The sequence below is a fragment of the Saccoglossus kowalevskii genome, chromosome 8 (assembly GCF_978046115.1).
Source record: "Saccoglossus kowalevskii chromosome 8, keSacKowa6.1, whole genome shotgun sequence".
Lineage (NCBI taxonomy): Eukaryota > Metazoa > Hemichordata > Enteropneusta > Harrimaniidae > Saccoglossus > Saccoglossus kowalevskii.
Genome location: NC_140648.1, coordinates 2,851,758 through 2,877,614, shown reverse-complemented (window position 1 = coordinate 2,877,614; position 25,857 = coordinate 2,851,758). Strand labels below are relative to the sequence as shown.

At 34.8% G+C, this 25,857-nt stretch overlaps 1 protein-coding gene and 1 non-coding gene across 3 annotated transcripts in view; both read left to right on the top strand.

The window, feature by feature from the left end:
- The first annotated feature begins 2,094 nt into the window (after positions 1-2,094).
- LOC100373083 (phospholipid-transporting ATPase ABCA3-like) overlaps positions 2,095-25,857 on the top strand; it is a 36,074-nt gene continuing 12,311 nt past the window's right edge. For both annotated transcript variants that reach the window (XM_085502018.1, XM_085502017.1), the window contains exons 1-10: positions 2,095-2,215; positions 6,999-7,372; positions 8,985-9,290; positions 10,247-10,491; positions 10,909-11,146; positions 14,755-14,928; positions 17,474-17,655; positions 18,107-18,265; positions 18,846-19,121; positions 19,520-19,675. In XM_085502018.1, coding sequence (XP_085358144.1) covers positions 7,054-7,372; positions 8,985-9,290; positions 10,247-10,491; positions 10,909-11,146; positions 14,755-14,928; positions 17,474-17,655; positions 18,107-18,265; positions 18,846-19,121; positions 19,520-19,675 — 2,055 coding nt within the window. In that variant the 5' untranslated portion in view covers positions 2,095-2,215; positions 6,999-7,053. The remainder of the gene's footprint in view (positions 2,216-6,998; positions 7,373-8,984; positions 9,291-10,246; positions 10,492-10,908; positions 11,147-14,754; positions 14,929-17,473; positions 17,656-18,106; positions 18,266-18,845; positions 19,122-19,519; positions 19,676-25,857) is intronic.
- Mir2007 (microRNA mir-2007) lies at positions 20,550-20,649 on the top strand. Its single transcript, NR_038778.1, has one exon. It is a non-coding gene; the product is annotated as a microRNA mir-2007 (primary transcript).

Genomic DNA, 25,857 nt, shown 5'->3' with positions numbered 1-25,857 from the left:
ATGCTGTTCAAATTTCATTCGAGTAGTTTCTATATCTTTTCTTAGGTTGGCAAGAAACCAACATGTCGTCATGAACGAGACGATTAACAAAGTTAGTCAATTATTCGTTGAATAATGAGTGTATTTGTTTTCCAGTTTCAGTTCTCCATCATTCATACCAGTACACTCGGCATGAAATTGTCATCAAAGAGACCATGGTTAGTGGAAGCTAGGGGTCTAGTTCACTGCTATAAACTACGTCTAACGCAACATATTTTCAGTAGATAATTATATTATAATATAATATAATATTATATTGTTAACACTAAAATAATATTGCTTTGTTCCAAACACCGTTGAGGGACGGTGTTCCAAATTAGGGAGGATGCGCTCATAAAACTGGACTTGGCCAAGCTGTTTAGACTTTTGACCATTCGCCTTATTTGAATACATCGTTTTACTAATATAAATAAAAAGCATGATATTACAACTACGAGGGTTGTCAATATCAAAATAATTGGCCGGTGTACCTGGGTGGTGGGGGTGTTGTGGTGGTGAGTCTGTGAATCCTGCAACTGGTTGTCAAGTCATGCTAATGCATTTTAATTTGGCGTCAGAAATATAATTTTACTCAGTATTAAATCGGAATTCGGGTTGAATGCTACGAAACGTCAGCTTTTTATTTTTTTATTTTCGAAAGCAAATCCAAGTCACGATGAAAAGAACAATATCTCAATCACGTGATCGTAATAAAATACACCTCATTGATTACCCAGAACTCATAGGACATAAAATTGAATGGTTAGTAAAAAATGTTGCAAACTATATAACAGTGAAACGGGACTACGACGTGTTCGGTCTTCAATAACTCTTAAAAATGTGTTATTATCTAAAAAGGTGACATTATGAACATTTTTGTTTTGGCAATTCTGGAAAAAAAGCTATTCAATTTATTGCTGGAAGTCAAACGAGACTTTGAATATTATTGAACGCCGGTCGGAGATCCGGTGAAAATTCGAGAACACGGCACAAACTCAACTTTGAAGTAATTCTATACAACCAAATTTATATATGGTGCACACACAGGGGTAATCTTGTTACACTGTTCAGGGGAGTCTCAACAACCATTCCAAAGTACCGTTTTTTGATAGCTATCGGCCTTTGTTTTCACTGTGATGGTTGCCAGGGGTGAAAATGCCCGGATGTCCGTCCCCGAGAATAGACACATAGCAAGATAGATATACATATTCATTTTGTTTTGCTGTCCATCGAAAAGTAAAATATAATTTAATTGTCTGAATGATCAGATTTTCCCCCGGGAGTTTGTTGAAAAGAGATGACAATGAAGTTTTTGATATGTGGGCATCATTAAAATTCAATATCAACCATGATTTGCTTTTTGAGAAAAACTGTCAGATAATATGAATTACAATATATATGGTAATTTGGCAGTGGTTTCATTGGACCACAATAAAAACACTATTTGTCATTAAAAACTCACTATGAATAAAGTTTGAAATACTTCTAAATTTCAACAATATATCGTAAAACTCTATATATCATTTTCTCACCATATGTCACTGACCAAAATTTCGAGATAGTGAGGTATATTTTTGGGATAATGGTGATCAATGGTAAAATGTCCCTAGACAATTTTGTTCCTTTATTTTGTAACATTTGTTACAATGTATTGTAGAGTGACCTAGTTTTAATTTTATTTTTGCCATTCTCGTGAAATGAATTGTCATATGACCTGTAAAAGAGGAAAATTACATTATTTTTACTTTCCAGTTGAAATAACACAATTGTGCCATTCTTACAGTTTTACTTCACTCTGTGCAGAAATATTTTATTTTATTTGCTGGATTGTAAATAGAAAACAAGACTAAAAAAATATATACTATTTGGTACCGATGATGTGTTTTTTTATTTGTGTCTGGTACGATCCGTGTCTGACTGTTAAATTGTAAATGGGTCGCAATAATGGTGGCGATAGCATAACCTGCACAACATATTAAATCACCAACTTTATTAACCAGCCAGGTTAGTTGACGTTGGGTGGCTGTCAGTGGGTCATGTGATTGAATCATGTGACAATGACATCATTGCAAAACACTGCCGCACCATTGCTGAGCGAAAACATCTACGCCATGTATCTATGAAGGACCGCGATTGCTGGATTTCTGTGGGGGCCTTTCAATGAGGTTGAGTCTGAATCGGACCGGTTAGCATTTAGGTGAGTCTACATGACTTCGTAACAAACTTTAAACCACGCCCATGATAATCAACCACGAGCGAAGTTGTGAATTTCGTATTGCGTCACAACGTGTAGAGTCGAGACCTAGGCGCATGGACAGAGTTTGATCGGTCGGCCCGTTGAATATGTGCTGTGTTTTGTTTTGTTGTTTGCGCAGGCAAGGCGTGCGTATCATGTGATCCACTTGCCAGAGTTGCGCAATTTTATGCAAACTTCTTCAAAGTATTTTACTTGTAAATTTGCCGCTTTAAAACTCAGTCCCTGATACCGTGTAGATGAATAGTTGCGACTCGCAACTAACTGCGTCATCGACTGTTTAGTGATAAAGCAAACGCATACAGTAGTGCCGCTTGCGCAATCGTCTTGTTTCTCACCATTGATGATAAACGTCGTTAGATTATTACAATTTGAATAAAATATAAACATGATAGATTAAATACGGTCGCAATGTAATTTTGCTTCGAAAAAGTGTGTTCCCCTTACGTTGGGTCAAAGTTACGCTCTAAAATTGATAACAATATCCAACCGTGGGACGTACTCTAGGACTATTTGCACAGTCGATCAAATGGATACAAATAAGGAACTGCTACTTTATGCCATTTAATAAAGTGATTTCAACGCACATTAGGTCAAGATTAAATTTTTCATGAAACAAATAATTAATTATAAACAAAATTTCGAAAATTGCTTTTAAAGTGTAATGCAAAAACATTTTATTTTAATTGTTCATGTAAAAATCGTATAATAACTTGTAATTTCGTCATCTCTCAAGGTCGTGTCATATTTATGATCGCTGCGAATGTAATTTTATTTTGTTGCATATTTGTAATTTAATTCTTTCTTGCAGAAATCACAAAAGACTGAAACTTGTTCATTTTTTCAGCGTAATTAACAAATAAACTTAATTGTTCTCTATTAACGTGTTTGCAATGTTGTATTTATTGCCAAGAATTAGATACACGGCGTTCTAAAAATAATCAATTTTGATCCCACCACCCTGGTTCCCAGGTGCGTTGTTTACTTTCATTTTCATTGACCTTGAAGCCGTCAGCTGTTTCCCAGCCCTCTGGTGGCGGTTCTTTACAGAATATGCATGTTTAATGCTGTGTCACAATTAATCCATGGGATATAGGTATGACGTGACAGTTTCTTTGTTGTTATGAATAGAATCAATGAAACTTAATAGAATAACATTAGCCTTTACTTTTTATTTGCAAGTTAAAATAACTTTGGGTGCAGTTAGTTTATCTTTTATAGGTTAGTCGTGATCAGAATGTGTACATATACACAGAAAATATTAATTAACAAGATTTAATTAATATTATGGTTGATGGCTGGCATGGTAATGTTTTAACATATTGCTTGTCAGAGTGAATAACATTGTTTTAGGCATGATGAACAGGTAGGTTAATAGTTTCATTAACACCTTTTAGTTTGGGATCATGTAATTTGCATAACAAAGAGTAGCATGAAGCAGTTTTCTGTATAAAACAAATGACAAAAAACACACTTTACAATTGACTCTGAACAATCACATGATTTATAATGGCTGCATTTTTAAGCCATTGTTATTTATGTCTTGAAATGAAATGTCCTGGATTGTAATCATTGTTGTGACTTTTATTTAGATTTGGCAAAACTGTCCCTGGGCAGTGTTCTCCACAAGGGGTTTTAGGTGGGCGGCCCGGCCCGCCCATCAAGTTTTACGTCAGCCCAGTAACTCTCAACACCCTCCCACCAACATACATCCAGCTGAAATTATTTGTAAAAAGCTTGCATTGTTCTTCCCAAGCCTAAACAAAAGAGTAGTTGCCCAACCCTTTATTTTGCTATTGTTTCAAGAGTACAAACATAAACAATGACCACTGGAAGTCTGCAAGCAGTTATCAAGTGTATTCATGGCAATGTGTCAATCGCCTGAATTCATCGTCGCCCGACATTGTTGCCACTTATTGCTCACGATACGCAACTACAGTGGTTTCAATTTACAGCTGTATTTTTAATAATCGTTTTCCAACGAACAAAATGTATTTATTTTATTTTTTTATTAGACGCATAAAATCCTTAGGAAAGGATAAAAAGGGTCTTACAGAAAGAAATTAAAAAAAAAAAAACTACAATCTAAAAAATAAAACAAAAAATAAAAACTTTTCTAAAAAAAAAATAAAATAAAACAAGTCAAAAACAAAAAAATAAAATTTGCACCCAATGGTGAATACAGAATATAGAATGAACACAAAATGTGGCCTAATACACTGATAGTTGTTGCTGTTTTGTTCCATAGCTGTTTTTTAAGAAGACAGCTAAGGCTGGTGCTAGAGTATGGTTTGCCATAATCAAAATGAATTTATTCTGACTATTTTCTTTATCAAAATTTGGAATTTTATTTTGTGCAGTCAGGAATAATTTGTCCCTATGGTGACTGTATGTGCACAGAAAATAAACAAATATATTAGCAGATTGCATGTAAACTCGAACAAAAATTAAAATTCTAGCAGTATTTACAAAGTTCGCTCAATTTTTATCGTGAAAACAACATGGAAAAGGCAAACTGATGACCTTTTGGCCTACCCCATTCAACGACCGTCTGCTACCCACTGCTGTTGGCGCTATAACGATTTAGTATCTAAGTGGCATAGGGGAACAGCGCATTCTGGGTGTTCGTGTACTGAATTCGGAAACCGATAAAAAGCACCAAACATGGCTGCTGGATTAGTTTACTGTGAGTATTTGTAATTGGCAATTGAATACATATTTTAGTTATTTTTTCCACGTACTTTTTTCAATTTATCGTTTTTTTTATGTTGAATCTTTTGAGAACATAGCAGATTGCTAGCATTTTTCTTGAATTCCAAAACAACAAGTGACCGTACATGCGTAAATGTATCGTCCGTTGACACGGGTGAGTATTGATGCCACAAATACAAATTTTATGGTTTATTTCGACAAATCGTTCGTTTTGGCTTTGGGGACAAATCACCTCATATATTTTCTACATTATAACTCAACTATGTTTTGTACTTGCTCTTCGTTACTCGAATTGCATTTCATGAACGCAGAATAATTTGAGAACGTATAAATCACCGATTTCAAACTTTCGTAAATATTGATATTGACCAATCTGTTTGTATTTCAAACAAACATGTTTCAATTAAATATAAAAAAAAAGCTAGAATGTAAATGATATGCAAAACAATATGCAAATTTATGCTAATAAGACCGCCCACCAGCTTTTTTTGGATTGTGGAGAACACTGCAGGGTATAAAGACATATAAAAGTGATTATGTGTGCCTGCCATCAGGTGTCAGATTGCGACCAATATTGAAAAGTTGGGATTACTTCCAACTGATAGACGACAGTATAAGAGCATTTTTATTAATATAGCAAACTTGTATCAAGAACACTATGCATAACTTGGGATGGTAATCTTGATGAAGAGATTACACTATCTGCAGTTCAACAGCCAGATCATGTCTGAGTGTGTATTAGGGTGTAACACTGCTAAGGCCAATAATAAGTTTTGCAGCCTATTTTTCAAAAAAAAAATCCAGGGACAGCGAGTAGTTTAACAAAATAGATAAAAATATGAAACTGTATCAATTTTATGATGTTCAGACATTCTTGAATCTTACAATATAGTTTTTTTATTGTGTTTGCTATATTTGTAGCACATGTGCTTATATTATAGATGTATTTCTATGGTCAAAATAAGTAATATTTCATTGATTTAGTGTATAATAAATGCAAGATTTGGTTTATATGCGTTGCTATTGGAGATGCACTTCTAATAGAGCAAATACGGTGTATAGTTACTAAACTACTTTTTGCATGAACATCCATGGAAATATTGAATTTTTTGAGTCAATCACCAATTTTAAAAAGTTTCGTATCTAAAATGTTGCATATAGTATATTGTCAAAAAGTATTAGGAAATTCTGAATACTACTATTTATGCTTTAACATAAATTTTGATGGAAGTTGTTCTAAAAATGCTTAGCTCTACATTCTTTCAGTTTTTGTTCAAAAATATGTATCATAATTTTATTGTCCCATTTATCAGGTTAAATGTCTGCTAATGACCTTAATATGTCATTTCTGGATTGACGAGGTAATAAAATGTTATTTCAAATTTAATTGTGATAAATAAATGAGATACAACTATTTGGTGGCGTCATGCAGATTTTTATTAAGCATTACTGTTAGGTAATTTTTAAATTTCTCTTTATGCTATTTGTACCATTAGTACATGCATTTGATAAGTTTTTTTGACACGAGTTTTTTTCTAGTCAAAATACGTTGTATTTTCACGATTTAGTATTCTATAAATGTAATTTCTATTTTATGTGCGCTTCTATCAGAGATGTGCTTCTAAGAGAGTGAACATAATTTGTTGTTGTTTTTCTGTCTTATAATTGACACACCAAATCAATTTGTTATTGTTATGTAAATTAAGCTTTCTACTTATCAGTTCTGTTGAAAATGTTGCTGACTATGTGTAGTAGATTACATCTGTGGTACTTAGCTGTTTGTTTGTTTGTTTGTTTGTTTGTTTGTTTGTCTGAGTAAATAGATGAGTGGTGTTCTGGTGTTAGAATGATATATAAAAATTCTATGTCACCTACCGTACCTGAAATTACCCATTGTCTTCTGCTTACCCAGTATGAATCTGTAACTTAGCAACCAGGAACATGCGTAGATGAAAATACAGCAATAACAATTAAACTAGACTTACGGTAAATGTTTTTATTTCCTGTTTTGCAGGTGAAGCCATCTTTCTCATAGTTTGACAGTTTTGTTTCCGTGTATTTTACAAGTCATGGCAAAACTTTGTTTGCTCCTTTGGAAGAATTGGCTGCTTCAACTTCGGCAACCCGTAGTTACTGCCTTTGAACTTCTTCTTCCGACCTTGTTTGCCTGTTTGCTGCTTGGATTCCGAACACTAGTTGATTTCGATTATCATGGTAACATCACGTCATTCCAGCCATACTCGATAGATGCTTTTCCCTCAAATTTAACACGGGTGCATGGAGTAATTAGCCCATGGGAACTTGCTTACTGTCCGAATATATCTATTGTACATGATATCGTTGAAATGGCCTCAAAGAATGTGAAAGGGAAGGTGAAATTACTTGTAGGTAAGTTGTACATTTCACATATATTCTACTAATTTTGCTCCTCTGCATTAGCTAATTGGGAATGGTTGCAAAGTATCAATAGAAAATTGCAATTATAATTTTGGAAGTAATAATTACCTTTTTTTAATGAATTTCATGGAAACAACATGCAGTGTTCTCCCCAGGCCTTTCAAGCACCACTGCCCTGCGTCGCTTAGACAAACAGCCACGTCGCTTTCATTTCGCCAGCGATTCTTGAAATGCTGTTCGCGATGCTTAAGTTGTTGTATTGTTTACAAATATAATCCCGCCTTTGTAAGCCTTACAAAAACAGTGATAAAAGCGTAAGATTACAAGAAGTTACCAAGTCTTTCAAGGGTGAGGAGTCTGCAAATCCCAAAACAAATACTTGGTAATAATAATTTGCCCATTGCGTCGGGATGATCTGTCCCGATTTGCTGCACTGCGGTTAATGGCAGTTTTTACTACTCCATCGCCGGTGACACTAATTACCAAGAATTAAAAAACAGTGAAATTAAGTCGCATTGGAGAGAAAACTGTAAATAAATCAAAGCAAAAATTATTCAACTGCTGACGAGATGGCCGAACAAAAAACGAACCCTGACCTCTAGAAATACCTTATTAGAGTGCCTCATTACCGAGGAGCCCCACCCTAAGGCGACGTAATGCATATTGTGACATCAGGGCCGATGCATGCTGGGTTACACTGGGGCATTCTGATCGAGGTAACAAAGATGGCAGCCTGGAGTGAATGTTTTTCCGCGATGTTTAAAAACAACATCTCCTTTGCGATTTTGATGTAATTTCTAAGATAATCATCCATGAATCGTTTAAATTAAGAAAACATTCTAAATTTGTGTATTTTTAAACCAAAAAGTCAGGGACCGATGATTGCAAACAGCAGCGGTGAATACCTGTTCAATGCTGACAATGTTACAGTGATCGTAGCGTTACGAAAAATCAATGACTTTAGTTTTGAAATGCCGTTATAGAAAAAATGTCATTATTGATTTTGATAACCCACAATCAGGCAGACTACAAATTTAACCAAAAAATGTTTTCCCCACATCATATGAACTGACAGTGACAAGAGCACTATAACTGACTGTACTTGTTGTACAAAAAATAATGATGATCCAGTAACCTCCATGGATAACAGTATATTTACTGACTGGCTATAAGTATTTCCATTTTTTTTCTGTTCTATTTCAAACTTTATTTGACTTGATGGACACATAAAATACAATGAAGTAAAATGATATAAAATGTATGAAATATCAAATTATCTCTTCTTTATTGATGATATTGTATCACAATGTTTGTTGGGGAACTAATTACTATGCAAATACAATTATGCAAATTAGATGTATTTTTATGCAAATTAGTCACTATGCTTGGCATTGAGTCTTGGGAGAACACTGTCATGTAGTTTACATATGTTGTATGGGACCCATACATAACATAGAGTGACTACTGTAGTGCTTTAAAAAATTTTTTTTTATTTATTCAAGAAATTATTTTCATGATGTGGAGGATTAATTTGCATAATATATAACCAGCTTACCACTGAGGGCACTCACTGTTTTGTGTTTTGGTTTTAAATTGCTTGCAGGTCCTGGGTTTGTTACTGAGAAGGAAATGGAGGATTTTATGAAAGTACAGACGAAGGAAGACTCCATGGTCCTTGGTGCTGTAGTTTTTTATAATTCATTTCCTGATAGCAAGAACCTCCCTCTGGATCTGGAGTATGCAGTTCGGCTCAGTTCTTCGCCACGTAACAAACCGCTGTCCTCTATCACAGGCACCGATGATCCTGATTTAACAGGCAACACCAGTCAATGGTTCACTAATTTATTATATCCAGTGATTTCTTTGCCAGGACCCAGACATCCAACTTATAACTGGGGAGGCGTTCCTGGTAAGTTTAAAATTTACCCAAACCATAAATGAAGGGACAGGTATCTGAGAGGGAAAATGTATGTACTCTTTGCCATTTTCATTGTCGTCTCTGGTAGAAAGTTTTCTCTTGTGGTTACATTAACTCTTAAGTATTGATTTTTTTAAAACATGGATATTTTATTTAACTAGTTTGGGCTTCGAGAACTCTAACTAAAAATTCTCTTGTTTTGTGGTTTCAACTAAAACAATTTGTATCTGATTACCTTATCATTCATAATAAAATGTCAAGCTCAATTTGGGTTTGACTAGCATGTATAATTTTCAAGATCTGGCTAAAATAAAACATTTGTTGGACACAGAAATAAGTGCAAAGATGAAGACTTATATCACTTAACCTGAAAATAATATGCTGGCGAAGATCTGTTATTAGATAGTGCTGTAACCTGATTTCTTACTTTCATTATATAATATTGTGCCTCTTTCCAAACAAAACATAGACCAAAATAACAAATATCATTAATAGTGTTAACAAAAAAAACACAAGCTTATATCGTGAGAAGATAAAATAATTTAACTAATATCATCATGAAAGCTGTTTATTTGTTTCATCTCATAAATTGCTTCATTAATCATCATGCAGTTTTCAAAATCAGCAAAATCAGCATTACACACAGTATTTGAATGGTGTTATGGGAGATATGTACTTGTATATTCCACCCTTGTACTTTAATTATACCATTAGCTGTGATGTGTTGACTCAGGAACACACAAAACATCAAAGAAACCAGAGAGCTTTCAAGTTTAACTTCTTGTTTATTTTCAGTTACACCAACGGCACTTCTTTTTACATATCAATACACTCAGGTGATGAGGTGACATAACACCATTACAAAAATATGTATTCTGATGCTTGCAATTAAGTAGTCCCAAACAAGTATTTTTTTTCACCTGATGCTTATTATTTCTTCATTATAGGTTACATGCGAGAGGGTTTTCTAACTATTCAACATGCTGTGGATAAAGCTATAGTACAATTACACAATGAAACAATGGACGAGATAAAAGTGGAGATGATTCGGTATCCGTACCCACCATACGAGGATGATGCATACGTCATAGTAGTCCAGTCACAGCTGCCAGCTTTACTTATGCTGAGTTTAATATTCACTGCCTTGAATATTGTTAAAGATGTTGTCTTTGAAAAGGAGAAAAAACTGAAGGTATACTACTATATGATTCCTATTCATGTTTCCTCTCATAAATGTGTGCACCGAGAGATGGCCCTGTTTCCATCGATTTTGTATCTAAAAGATAACCGCATGCATCTTTTAAATAAATTAAAAGTGAAATACACCCCACAAGTCTTTGCTGCAAACTATCTTGGTTGCACAGCTCTTTTGGTTCTCATTACGAAGTCATATCGGAATTACTGTTGTTGCAGATAGATTGAACCAGTGCTTTAGGGAAGACTTTGCACACTATCTGATCAACATATTTAATAACCATATATGGTCATGTGACCCCTTTAAAAATGCATAGGTATCATATCTGCAGATATCTGGGGGATTTACTCTATCTTATGGCTTACTTGTTTTATTATGAGATTATTTTTGTTGTTTGTAACTTAATTTTTCCAGGAATCCATGAAAATGATGGGACTGGCCAACTGGTTACATTGGGTTGCGTGGTTCATCAAATACTTTATCTTACTGTTGATAGCTATGATAATCTGTACGATATTATTTACGGTAGAGGTCGGTGACCATGGTTCTGTCATCAACAACACTGACCCAACAGTATTGTTTGTATTTCTTCTCATCTATGCCATCTCTACTGTGACATTCTGCTTTGCTATCAGTGTATTTTTCTCAGTTGGTAAGTGCTTAACAGTGTTTATGTTGTAGCTATTGTTATAATAAAAAACAACAAAGTACTGGGGTTTAATTATAAATAAAAGTTGCATGTCTATTGAACAATTTGCAGAAGTTGCAGTTTGGATAAAACATGCAACTTCCAATCAGCGAAGTAACAGCCCTTGTTAGGATAAATTTTGTTTAATGCACAACTCCTCAATCCCCGGGATTGAACAATGGAATCACGGGATACTGTCTGGCTCTTGTTTCCCATTGTCTGTAAGAATATAAACTGAAAATTAATCAACAAATTCACAACCCTGCACGTTAAGCAGAGATGCTTTTCAGTTTAGTACTGGACCTATGCGTCTCCAATGTCAAGAGTAAAATGTCACACTAGAGACTTGTATACAGGAACTCTTTGTACTCCCACCATAAGCTCAGAGATTTCTCTCGACGGGATGTAATTTTTAAATAACAATATGCACCAGATTAGATCACCTATCGCCAAAGTCAGCTGTTAAACTAAACACTAGAGTTGTTTTTGCTAGCAGGCCTGGAACTGAGGACCTCTTAAGATATTACATTCAATGTAGTTTGTTTCAGTATGCCTAGAACAGTCTTATTTCATCACAGACTTGTTTACATTTCATTCTTAATTTATCATACTTCATTCAATTGCATCAATGTGTGACAAATTTGTAACTTTTTGACTTGACATTTTGCCAATTGAAAATTTGATCTTCCTGCATACCCAATGGGGTAGTCATCATTGAATTGCAGTATTGGAGTCAATGTGAAGCTACTTAGGGGTGATCTCATATTCAAACATGCGGGTCAAACCTACGAAAATCCAAACCGCCCTAAACCGCCCGAACAAAACCCAGTTTTGCGGTTCGTAAGTTTAAACAATAGACAGTGCGGTTCAGGACGACCGCACGAATTTGCATAAAAACTGCGGTTCGAACTGATCTCATTCACACCTCATTTAAGCTGTTGTTTATTTTTAGGATTGACAGAGTTTACATTGCTTTTTGAAGACTAGATAGTTGTCTCTAAAATGTGTCGATTTATTGGTGTACAGTAGTCATTTTACCGTGTGCCTTGCCTAAAAAAACACTCTTGTATATCGGTGAACAGCGTGCTGAATAAATTGTTTTGTTTTGATAAACTGTTATGCTCGAGTCGCAAGTTGAGCAGAGGACGTGAATCAGACTTTTCATTGGGCTGGACAATTGATATGTGTCTCTGACAGCTAATAAGTATCAAAAGACGAACATTTGTTGATACAAAGTTGCACTTGAGACTTGCGCTACTGTGTTCAAGCCTTTACTACTGTTGCACAACATTCAGGAGTGCGGCATCGCAAAATCCGGAAAAACAAATGCAGCGTACGTCATGAAAATTTATTTCGATTTGCTGCACATCGGTTATTTGCAGTTTTTCTTATTCAATTTCCAGTGACACGAAGTATCAAAACAGTAAATTAAATTAAATGGACTCGCGCTGATTATTTACGGCTATTCATCTGCAGACGAGACTGCTTATAAAAAACGAACTCCGACCTCTGAAAATACCTTATTCATAGAGTGCCTTGTACCTAAGATCGTCGCCCAAGGCGACACAGTGCACTTTGCGATATTGCAATCGATGCATGCTGGGTGACAAGGGGGAATTCTGATTGAGGTAACCAAGATGGCTGCGTTGAGTGCATGATTTTCTGCGGTGTTTAAAACAATATCTCGCTGCCTACTTCGCCCACAGTCCCTCAAGGCACTGTGCTTCGATGTATTTTCTAAAATAATCGTTTATTTTTAATTAACCTGGGGTTCGAAATGTATGCATTTTGTCACAAAAAAGTAAGATATCGGCAGCGGTAAATACCCATGTTATGGTGGTCGTAGCGCCGGAGTCGTAGCATTAGCCCCGACTTTAGTTTTGATACAGTGATAGAGGGACTGTGGTTTTCAGATGCCTTCGTAGAAAACATCGTTGCCATTATCGATTTAATACTTTCATCATATTTTGATAACTCGCAGTCTCACAGACTTTACAAACTAACCAAAAAATGTGTTCTATGAATTTATGAACTGACATGGACACAAAACTGACCGTACTTGTTGCGGACAAAATGTACAAGTTCGCTCCATGGATAAACATATTTTACTGACTATGCCAAATATATATATAACGTAAGTAATTTATCCCAAGAAGCTGCTCATTAAAATTCTAGTGCATCTTTTCCCTGTTCTGTTTCAAACATTAATTTACCATATATATCACAATAGAGAGGGTTTATGGTATCACTTGATTCACATTTAATGACAAAATATAACAAACCATCACGTCTGTAATTAATTCCAGATAAATTGAATAACAATAACAATTGTATTGACTTGTACCAAAATGTAAGTTGTGGGAAACTGATTATTATTACCAATCACAGAAATAAATGAATATAATTTTCATCACACTTATAAATGACATGATGTAAATAGATTTGTGAAACAAATGCAAGTTTGTTTTTATTAGCATTTAGATGTACAAGTATTGCAAAGAAAAAAAAATCGCTGCTCTAATTCTTAACACTTCACCATAGTATACATCTTATTTTTTTTCCTACTGAAACCAGGCTGAAACAGTATTGTAAGAAAAACCTAGGTTTCCCATACGTCTGTCTTCTTTGTTCTCTGTTGTTTGTTTTCAGTGGGGGCGTTAATGGGCAGTTAATCCGGAGGTTAGGTTCAAACCTACTACTAATTTGCATATTTTAGGTCTAGTAGGTCTGAATAGGGCAGGTCGGGTAAACCCAGGTTTGACCCAGGTGTTTGAATATGAGATCACCCCTTACAAGGTTGTATCTGATTGGCTACACAACCCCACTACCCAACAATCAGACCAATCAGAGAACAGCTTGCTTGTTGACAGGTTTTTTCAACAAATCAAATTTTGCCTTGTATATATCATTTCATTCAACTGTGATATTGTATGCTTTGATTGAATAATTTAGTCCAATTGGTTGCTTGTTTGTGACATTTGATAAAAACTTTGGTGTAGTTAATGACTATAATGATGTGTAATGAAGATGATGGATTACTTAAATTATGGTTACTAAATGTACAGGTTACATAATGCAATGTATTAAAGGGTACCAGTAAATTCATACTTGATCAAGTCCTTCTGCCGTATTAAGTATTTATAGTGTTACTAAATGGAAATGTGCACCGTACTTTGCCTTCTTTAAACTTCTTTGTTTGATTAGCTGATAATATGTGACTGTTATAGAACTGAAACAGCTGATAAGCAAACAAGTCATGAGAATGGTATGCATTTTGTGTAACCTTTGCACAAGGAAATAATAAAGTTATGGTAATGTTCAGTTATGATAAGAAAATGTATTATTTGTTATTTCTTTCATTACTTAAATAATGTCTTAGCCATGAATTGCTTGTTTTTTTACTCCATTATATAATACTAAATTTCACTTCTATCTGCTATATTCTATTCTATTCTATTCTATTCTATTCTATTCTATTCTATTCTATTTGAATCCATTTATTCTAGTCATTCTTGGCCAACTTCTTTGAAAATAAGTTTCTATACAATAATATATGTTAAATTTGTTATCAGCCAATACAGCTGCAGCTGGGGGTGGTGTTATATGGTTTCTGACGTATGTACCGTATCTGTTTATCCAGCCCCGATATCAGGACCTGACCCTCGCTGCAAAACTGACTGCATGTTTGTTGCCAAACACTGCTATGGCAATGGGGTCACTGCTAATTGGGATGTTTGAAGGAACAGGTATGTTTCAACCACTGTCATCACATCTCATCATATTCAAATTTGACCCAATGTGACGACTGATGCTTAAAATTGACACAAAGTAATTTTTGACTCCCATGTGCGAAGCACAAAATGGGAGTCTTTGCAGTTAGTGTGTCTGTATGTGTGTATGTGTGTATGTGTGTGTGTGTATGTGTGTATGTGTGTCCGACTGTTCCACTGCTATCTCAAGAACCATACATCGGTTTTTGATGAAACTTGGTGCATAGATGCTCTGGGCCAATGCGCAGATTTGATTAGGTTTTGGTAAAAATCCATGCTCGTTAATTACCTAATTTGCATGATAATTAGCTAATTTTTAGCTGTTCTATGACTGTTCCACTGATATCTAAAGAACCACTCATTGGATTTTGATGAAACTTGGTACATAGATGCTCTGAACTAATGCTAGGTTTTGATTAGTTTTTGGTAATAAATTAGTCAATTTTCGGTTTTTCCACTGATATCTCAAGTACTAATCATCACATTTCAATGAAACTTGGTACATAGATGTCATACGACACTGCACAGACCTGATAGTTTTTATGGTAATATCAGTACATATTAATTACCTAATTTGCATAATTAATTAATTTTCAGCATTTGATATAAGTAGTTAGCTTTACATTTCAATGAAACTTGGTACTTACATACTCAAGGACTATGCAGAGATTGATTGTTTTCAATAAATATTTGTGCATATTAATCACCTAATTTGCATAATTAGTTAATTTTCAGCTTTTCCACGGGTATCTCAAGTACTAATCATCGCATTTCAATGAAACTTGGTACATAGATCCTTTAGGACTATGCAGAGACCTGATTAGTTTTAGGGTAAATAATTGTGCATATTAATTACCTAATTTGCATAATTAATTTTCAGCTTTTCTACTTTAGCAAAGGATCTCCCCGACCCAGTGCAATGTATCCGGTTAGAATCAAAGCTCATGTGTCCCTTATTTGAGGGACCAAATTCTGCCGTAAATTCGTCCTTGGATTAAAAAATAAAATGGGATTTAAGAAAATAAAATGGGACTTTTAAGGTGTATTTTGGCGTCATTTTTCGGACATTTCAATCAATCCTGCCGGCTAAAATAGAGTCTAAGTTTTACCGTAGTCATTGACGTCTGTCTATTCAAGAGTACACGTGTATGATTTTTATCGTGACTAGCGTGAGCGGGTAAGCTTCCTTTCGAGAATGAGCTGTTATCACTGTGAACAATGTTAAATTATTCTTCAGATGACCAGTTTATTTTTTAAAAACAACTACTTTTTTTATTTAAAAAAAATCATGCCGTTTTCGCATCAAAATCCAAGCCAAAATATCGTACTACAACATCAATCTCTTCCGCATTGCGTTCAATAACATTAACATATTTAAATAAGCTATGGTAATTTGAACACGTTGGCATCATCCAGCTTTTTGATTGGTTAATTAGCGATTTGACCTATTTGACCTAAGAGAACATGGCGGATATCCTACAGCATCAAACGTTTATACGAGACCGGAATCATTCGCTTACGATGAAACTAAGTTGACTTTTATTTGTATTTCATAACCATTCAACAAATTTATTTTGTGTACATAATTATAATCACTACTGAGTACAGTAATAATCAACAATTCAGAAATGCAGCATGCCGAGATTTTTGTGTTCGTTTTTATTTGAAACTTCGTTTATTTAGAATATATTTTCGTTACCAATAAAATAAAAATCTCTCAGTCAATCAGAAACCCGGATTCATGCCTTCGAGGAAGGTCCCGTTTGAACGCTCACATCGGTTTTTTTCTCGTTTGGGGGAAAACTAAAACTGGTCGCAATTTTCGAATAAGAATGAGTCGGCAATTTTTAGTGGAGTCGAAAATTTGGAGGTAAATAAAACACCGAAACCTGGCAAATAAATAGGCGAACGAATTTTTAGAGGGGTCGAAATTTTGGAGTTTTCACGGTACTAATTATTCCATTTCAATGAAACTTAGTACAAAGATGCTCTAGGACAATGTACAAACCTAATTAGTTTGGGGTAAAAATCTGTTCATATTAATTCCCTAATAAGCATAATAATTCATAATTTTTTGGTTCTAATCACATTTCAATTAAACTTGGAGACATAGATTTTCTGTTACATTGCGCAGACCTCATTAGTTTTACACTCAAATCTGGTCATATTAATTTTCTGATTTGCATAATTAGTTTTCAGCTAAGTAATTTCGAATTATATTTAATGTGTCTCCAATACTCTCAGCACATGGGAGTTCTTTCTAAGCTTTCTTTGATTTTTTCAAGCTATGATGTGAAGTCATTTGTCTTATTTTTGTCAGCCATGTGACATCCATCCAGGACACATACAAGTATATTTTATACCACCAACAACATTGTATCGTTGAGTGCTTGGTTCTTGCCAGTCAAACCTAAACAAATCTGCCCTTCTATTGACCTCTTGCAATACAATGCCCATTTCATAGTAGATTTTTGTCCATTTTGCCGCTGAGTAATTTGTATTCTTTTTGTCTGTCTCATAGGTCAAGGTGTGCAATGGTCTAATATTAACCAACCAGTATCTGTAGATGATGATTTTACATTTCTTCATGTCCTGGTAATGTTACTGGTTGATTCTGTCATTGCTTGTGTAATCACTTGGTATATAGAAGCTGTATTCCCCGGTGATTATGGCATACCACAGCCTTGGTATTTCTTTCTTACTGTAAGTATATAATTTTTTCCCCCACAGTATTTTCTTCAGAACCTGATATCTTCCATCTATGTTCACACAGCAAAATTCAAAATGTGACATATACAGCAAATGCAAAGTACAATGTTTATATACACAAAATTTAAATTCACAATAGATGACGACTATTGCACTTAACAAATTGATGACAGTTACAAATTCATTTCAATGATGACTTATGAAAGATACATTTACATGAAACTTATAAACCTAAATGATAGAAGTGTGTCTATTGTCAAAATTTGAATGATCTAGTATTGAAAATGTACTTCTTAATTTGATGTCATTGTAGTACTAGATAGCCATGTGTATATTCAGATGAAAAATAGAGCATTTGGATTAATCTAAATTTCTATTTTGCTGCTCTATGAAATAATGACTTGATTTATTGGTTGTATTATTATTATTACATATCATTACACAGTCTTCTTATTGGTGTCGTTCAAAACCAACTGAATTGCTGGTAGATTCAGAGAGTACACCGTTACTGGCAGGCACCAGTAACCATACGCAAAATTCGGATTTCTTAGAGGCAGATCCTACTGGTATAAGGGCTGGGATAAGTATCCGTATGCTTAATAAGGTATGTTTCATCAAAGTTTTCTTCAAGGAGACAATGTAAATGATTATAATACAGTGTTCTTCTCATTATTGAAATTGTGTGTTCTCGTTAGACGATCGGTATCACATACATCCCTTTTATTGAACAATAACTGGGTCGTTTTTGAGGTCAATGTATGAACAGATAAACATCATTGTGTTTGAATCATTTTAAGAACAAAAAAACCTATGATTCTTTCGTGGTTAAGAAGTCATGGTCATTTTCACCAGGAAATTTATACCTGTGTTTGTGTTTTTGCATGACCTTCTACAGGTATTAAAAATGCTGACACAATGTTTCTTTTTTTCTCAACCGTATCGCTATATGTTCACTCAAGAATGGTCTACATGCGCTAGATTTCTTGCCATAGATCCTTGTCATCCAATATAGGGTGGTGGGGGTTGTCAATGTTTAAATAACACAGCTAAGATGTTTGATTATCTCACCCATTATTTCACACATCTCAGTCCTTCCCCTGTTATCAGACAATCTGCAGAGCATCGTGATGTATTTTCAAAACCAATGGTATCGAATGTATCTAATACGCACATGTATTTTTCAGGTCTTCAATAAAACTAAAGTGGCCGTGGCTGGTATTTCTCTGGAAATGTACGAGGGTCAAATAACGGCACTGCTGGGGCATAATGGTGCTGGTAAAACTACAACTTTGTCTATGTTAACTGGTTTATTCCCACCGAGTGCTGGCACTGCATTGGTTAATGGTTATGACATACGTACAGATATGCAATCCGTGAGATCTAGTCTTGGACTATGTCCTCAGCATGATATCTTGTTTGATAAGCTAACTGTGGAAGAACATCTTATTTTCTTCACAAAGGTTTGTGAAAAGTTACTTTAATTCAGTGCACTGATTTCATGACTCAGACTTAGATATAGGTAAAGACTCTGGTTGCCTGAACTGTCTATGTATAGATTGTTCAAGACTTTTAGGATTGAACTTGCGCCGCAGTAACCATTTCATAGTAACTAGCCTGTTTCACGGTAGATGAGGCACATTCTGCCTGAATATAATTTGTATAGGTTTGTCAGATGTGAGGTTGGTACATCATGGTACGTCTGCACATGTTGCTTGAGATCTTGTAATTGATATCGAAAATAGCAATTTGGTCTGGTTTTCGGGTTGTGGAACATGATGGTAAAATAAACTTAATTGGTAATTGAATTTCCACTGATTGGCTGATGTAAGTCTTTTGATTTTTCTCTGTTACGTAACAGCTTAAAGGTTTTCCATCTAGTAAAGTTAAATCAGAGGTGGATAGATATATATTGGCACTTGGTTTGGAGGATAAACGCAAAACACTGTCAAAGTCTTTATCTGGTGGAATGAAGAGAAAACTCTCTGTTGGTATTGCCCTGGTTGCTGATTCCAAGGTATGTATCTCATGTCATGTTTCTGATTGGTTGACTGCCAGGTGTGTGAACAATTGTTGACCAATCACTGTGCAGGTAAAGTTACTAATTATTTTACTTTAGTTCTAACAAGTTATTTTTAGAAATTTAAACATTTGTTCTATTTCATAACAATTAATAGATCATGTTCACGTGACGTCACATATCACCAAAATACTTATTCAGTGTGTAGAATAACACACATGTCACCTATCCTGAAGTATGCCAACTGTTTTTAGACTTCTTTTACTTAGTGGCCTATTAGATACCTCATTCCTGTCTGTTAATTCATTCATGTTTAATGTTTCTCATTTCATGTTGCCCTTTATTGTATTAAAACTTGTACCTTTTGACCAAAATTTATGTGCAATATCATATGCTGTCTGTTAAATCCAAAATTGATATTTTAATTGAAGAAAAATACTGCAAAGATAAAAATATGTTTATCAATATTTTTGTCAAAAACGAATTTGGCAGTGAAAGTGTTATGGGTCTTACATGTGGTCTGCTGACGCTGTTTTTCTCATATTCATTTTGGCTATTTATGGAGGCTTTATCAGGCAATGTGTTAACCTTCTCACCACCAGTTCCTTCTTTTCATTACAAATTCACAAAATAGTCTTGTTTATAGTCTGCACTTTCCTTCAGAAGATTGGGACAAAATTAGCCAAATTTTGTGAGTAAAAAACGAAAATTGACTCAGATTTTGTCTGTTGGCTCGAAAATTAGGGTTCATTTCATAAAAAAAGTGCGTACAAATTTGAGCGAGAAAGTCTGGTGGTGAAAAAGTTTAAGAGATTGTTAACATCATCTCTTATCACTACGATAGGGACTACAACGAATATGGTGCTGACTGTGTGTGCGTTGCGTTGATGTATTTCAGGCGTTTATACTGGTGATGTTTGTTATTACTTATCTCCAGTGTACACCTGAAATATACCAACAAATGCTTAGACAGCTGTGGATCTATGGGACGTCATGGCTACATCTGGTTCAGTGCTGTAGTCTGGCTCTCTGTCAAGAATCTCTGTGGGTTGCCATGGCTACATCTAGCTCAGTGATGTAGTCTGGTTCTCAGGCTGTACAAGCTGTAAGAAGTTTTACTTGATAGAACTCACTTCATGACTAGTTTTAGTCTGCTGTAGAATGCTTTGTTTTCAACTTGGAGTAGATCAGAAAAAATAAAATCCATCGAATATTCACCTGTATATTTTGCATGCATCAGGCATCATTATGCAAAAATCCAAAATGCTTTCTTCAGTGAAAGTAAAGTAATCTACAGACATCCAGCTCAGAAAAAATATTCCTTTTCTTGTGTTACTAACACCACTGAAATTATTAGACAGCTTTTTGCTGCAAGGACAAATTACTAAATACATTTACATGTCAGAAACAAATCAATCAGTTCTGTTATTACTGTAGAATTGCAGAGAATAAAACTGAAAACATTAATAGTGAATTTATAAACATTGTTGCAAATGTTTTGCAGCATTGTAACAAGTTTCAAATGCAGTTTGTCTTCAAAAATTTACAGCATATACAATGTGCAAGAATGTTGACAAGCAGTTTACATAAAAACTAAACCATGCATTATTTATTTGAAAGTCTTTAAAAAGTCTTTAGTGTGGACACAAAGTTCCAAATGTTGTGACTATTCTTCACCGTGATATACCAAAAACTTTTAACTTGTCTCCAGTCAGCCATTCCATGAAATTTTCATTAGTCCTTGTATGAAAATCATCATTAGATATGTTGCTTCATTCATTCTTACTTCTGAATAGTACATGAAATAAAGTTTAAATTAATATTTCCCAATGTGACTGAAATATGTTTACATATTTGACATTGACATCAGAAGTTCACTAAAACTGTGACAACGTAATCACGGTGGTGAGTGATGTCTAGTTTGGCAACACCAAGTCTATGGTTTGTCACTAATGTTGCAAAACTGTTTACAATCAGGGTAAGACAGGGAGATTGCATATCGCCAGGACTATTTATTATGAGTCTAGAAATTTTTTTGATAGCTCTTAGAGACACAATAAAAGGAATAACAATAGAAGACAATGAGATAAAAAGTGCAGCCTTCGCAGATGATGTCACTTGCTTCCTCCAAGACGTAAAGTCAGCTAAAAATTTATTTACTCTCCTAGACAAATATGAATTGCAATCTGGTCTAAAAATAAATTATGAAAAATCCGAAGCATTGTGGCTGGGCAGGAATAAACATAAAAAACAAACACCTCTAAAAGTAAAATGGCTGAGAGAACCAATTAAGATAGTAGGGATATATGTCTCATATGATCATGAGACCGCTAACAGATTAAACTGAGCAGGTCCTGTTGAATCACTTCGAAAATGTTTAAATTTCTGGAAAACTCGCGATCTTACCCTACTAGGAAGAATTCAGGTAATAAAAACAATGGGCGTATCCAGAGTCCAGTATGTCCTAAATAATGTAGAAGTTACAAAAAATAAGCTAAAAGAAATAAACAAGATGTTACATAATTTTTTGTGGAGGGGACCAGACAGGATAGCAAGAAATACAATAAAAGGAAGAAAGGAAAAAGGGGGTCTGGGAATGCCCGACATTAATACTATCTATAAGGCAACTAGAATAAATTGGATTAGAAGATACTGTGATAAATCTATAGAACACCCATGGAAACTGTTTTTTGATAAAACTTTAAAACCAGTAGGAGGTAAAGAGCTGCTCTCAAAATGTAACTTTAAGGTGAATTTGCTGAATCAACAAATAACTGGATTTTTAAGCAGTATGCTAACTGTGTGGTAAGAACTCACAAAGGAAATTCCCCCAGTGATGAATAACAGAAAACATAGAAAACCAATAATATGGAACAATAAAGATATATTGATATCAGGCAAATCAGTGTATTTCCCAGAATTTGAAGCAGCAGGTTTTGTATATGTGGAGCAATTATTTAGGGATGGTCACAAAATTAACTGGAATGTGGTACATGGTAGAGGGGTTCCACAGTCTTCTATTTTAAAATGGTTTGGACTAATGAGTGCTATACCAAAGAACGAGATGGGTTTAGAGTGTGATGCACAATAGACAGACACTCTTCTTACGTTTGGTAAGAAAGCAGTCAGACTGGAGGAGTGCACGACTAGAAACTTAACACAAAAAATAATCGAAAACCAGTTTATCAACCCTTGATCAGAAATTTAATATCAACATAGACTGTTGGGAGCCTTTTTATCGAATACCACTAATAGCAACTATAGATACAAAACTAAGAGAATTTCAGTATAAGATATTGCATAACATTATTACCACAAATGTAAATTTATTCAAAATGAAACCACCAAGAGTGGAGAGTGCACAATGTACATTCTGTGAATCAGAAGAAGAAACAATGTTACATCTGTTTTACAAATGTCAACATGTAGAGATGTTCTGGGAAAACCTTTTTATGCTGTGGGGAAGGAAAATGAATCTAGGGCACAAACTTAGGGACTGGCAGATTATATTTAGGAGATGAATCACTCTGCTGTCTCACAAATTTTCTTGTACTGCTGGGAAAAAGACATATATATATATATATATATATCTCGATGTAAAAAAACCAAACCAGATTTTCATGTTTACAAGCAGTATGTGAAAACAATACAAAAAATAGAGTTGTACATTGCTAAGAGAAAAAACAAAACCAGATCCCACAATAGAAAATGGAGACAATATGTAGATAACTTTCAAGATACAAATGAATGAACACGAAAAATAAAATAAAGGAACATTTGAATTAAAATGAAATCCAAAAGAAAAACACCCAGGTCAACAAACAGAGAGACAAGAATTTATCTGTAATTATACTTTATGTAAGTTATGTAATTGTTATGTAAGTTAAGCATCCAAGAAATGTATTTTTAAAAGGAAACTCCAATAAAAAGTGATAAATACAAAAAAAAACTGTTTACAATCAGAACAATCTTCTTCACAAGTAAGAAGTCAATTTAAGAAATGTATTTAACATTTAACACGATTTTCATTTAAAGTTATTTTGTTACAACTGTACTTCAGTGATTCAACATTGCAATATAACTATATTTCCAGTCTATTGTTAGTCCCCGTTCGAACGTAGTCCGAAAACTGGGACTTATGTTTTGCCCTGTGTGCGTCCCTCCGTCCGTGCGTGCGTCCGTGATCACCTGTTTCTCGAACATGCATGGACCGATTAAGTTCAAACTTCACTCATACATCACACATTATATGGGACATATGCACATGCATTTTTTTCATGATCCGATTAACGATAGCCGAATAGCGGCCGAAAATGCATCAAAATCACACATTTTCACCATTCCGGACCCGGATCTCAGTTATGCATGGATGGATTTCGTTCAAATTTGGTACATACATTAAACATAATAGGACCTTGATGCACGTCATATTTTTTTGGGATCGGGTTTGAAATGGCCGACTGGCGGTCATTTTGTTTTAAAGAATTCAGTTCTGGATCCGTATCTGAGACATGCTTGGATTGATCGAGTTCAAACTTCACACACACAAGGTACATCATGTCACAAGTATGTATGTGCATTTGTTTCATGATCTCATTAACGATAGCCAAATGGCGGCCGCTTTAAGGCCGAAAATGCATTGAAATCGCACATTTTCACCATTCTGGACCCAGATCTCAGTTATGCATGGACGGATTTCAGTCAAATTTGGTACATACATTAAACATAATAGGACCTTGATGCACGTTATTTTTTTTTCCCGGATCAAGTTCGAAATGGCCGACTGGCGGCCATTTTGTTTTAAAGAATTCAGTTCTGGATCCGTATCCGAGAGATGTCTGGATTGATCAAGTTCAAACTTCACACACACAAGGTACATCATGTCACAAATATGTATGTGCATTTGTTTCATGATTTCATTAACGATAGCCAAATGGCGGCCTCTTTAAGGTCGAAAATGCATTGAAATCGCACATTTTCACCATTTCGAACCCGGATCTCAGTTATGCATGGACGGATTTTGTTCAAATTTGGTATATACATTAAACATAATAGGACCTTGATGCACGTCATTTTTTTTTCGGATCAAGTTCGAAATGGCCGACTGGTGGCCATTTTGTTTTAAAGAATTCAGTTCTGGATCCGTATCCAAGACATGTCTGGATTGATCAAGTTCAAACTTCACACACACATGGTACATCATGTCACAAATAGATATGTGCATTTGTTTCATGATCCGCTTAACAATAGCTGAATGATGGCCATTTTAAGGTCGAAAATGCATCAAAATCACGTATTTTCACAATTCCAGAAACTGATCTCAGTCATGCATGCATGGATGGATTTTGTTCAGATTTAGAACAATGTGTTGTACATATGCAGGTGCATTTCGGTCATGATCTGCTTTGAATGTATATGTCACTCAAATATGAACGGAACGGGGACGTGTCATTGACAATGACTTGTTTTAATTGGTTGTAAATGTGCTACACTTAATGTAGATGTTGACCCTGTTCAATATTAATAAAAGATTGTACAGTCATGTAATGGAGTTCTCGCCACTTTCCATTGTATTTATTGTAACGTTGTTTAAGTGTGACATTAAACCATTGTCTGAGAATCAGTTCTCAGAATTCTCAATTTGTCATCTTTTATGTATAAACTCTTTCCCCATAATTAATGGTATGTGCTCTCTAACAAGACTGATTTTTTAGGGATACTGAGTTAAAATGAAATCTTCCCAAATCAAGTTTAGTCAGTTACTGGAGAGGTTGGTAGTCAGAAAATAAATAAAATTGTGTGTGACTGTATACGTGACTTGAGGCACAAACACAAATGTTGTGGTTCCTGATTTCCTTCGTTTTAACACTTATTTTATTTTACCAAATTAAAAATTCAAGATCACTTCATCCATGTACGATTTTCTGTTGCGTCAATGATGCGTCAGTGAATTAGCATAACTAATTGCATCACATTTGGTCTTTGTACATCACTTGTGTATCATATCAGAAGGCACACTCTCTGTCGTGCCAGAATCCTGCAGAATTACAGGATAGCTCGTAAAATTAAATACTCGTGATCATGTGATGAAGAGTACTTTGATCAGCGCTGCATATTTTCGCCATGTGTCTTCAGTGTGTGTGATGCAGGTCTGAGTGTAAGTGTACGTTTGTTTTCTT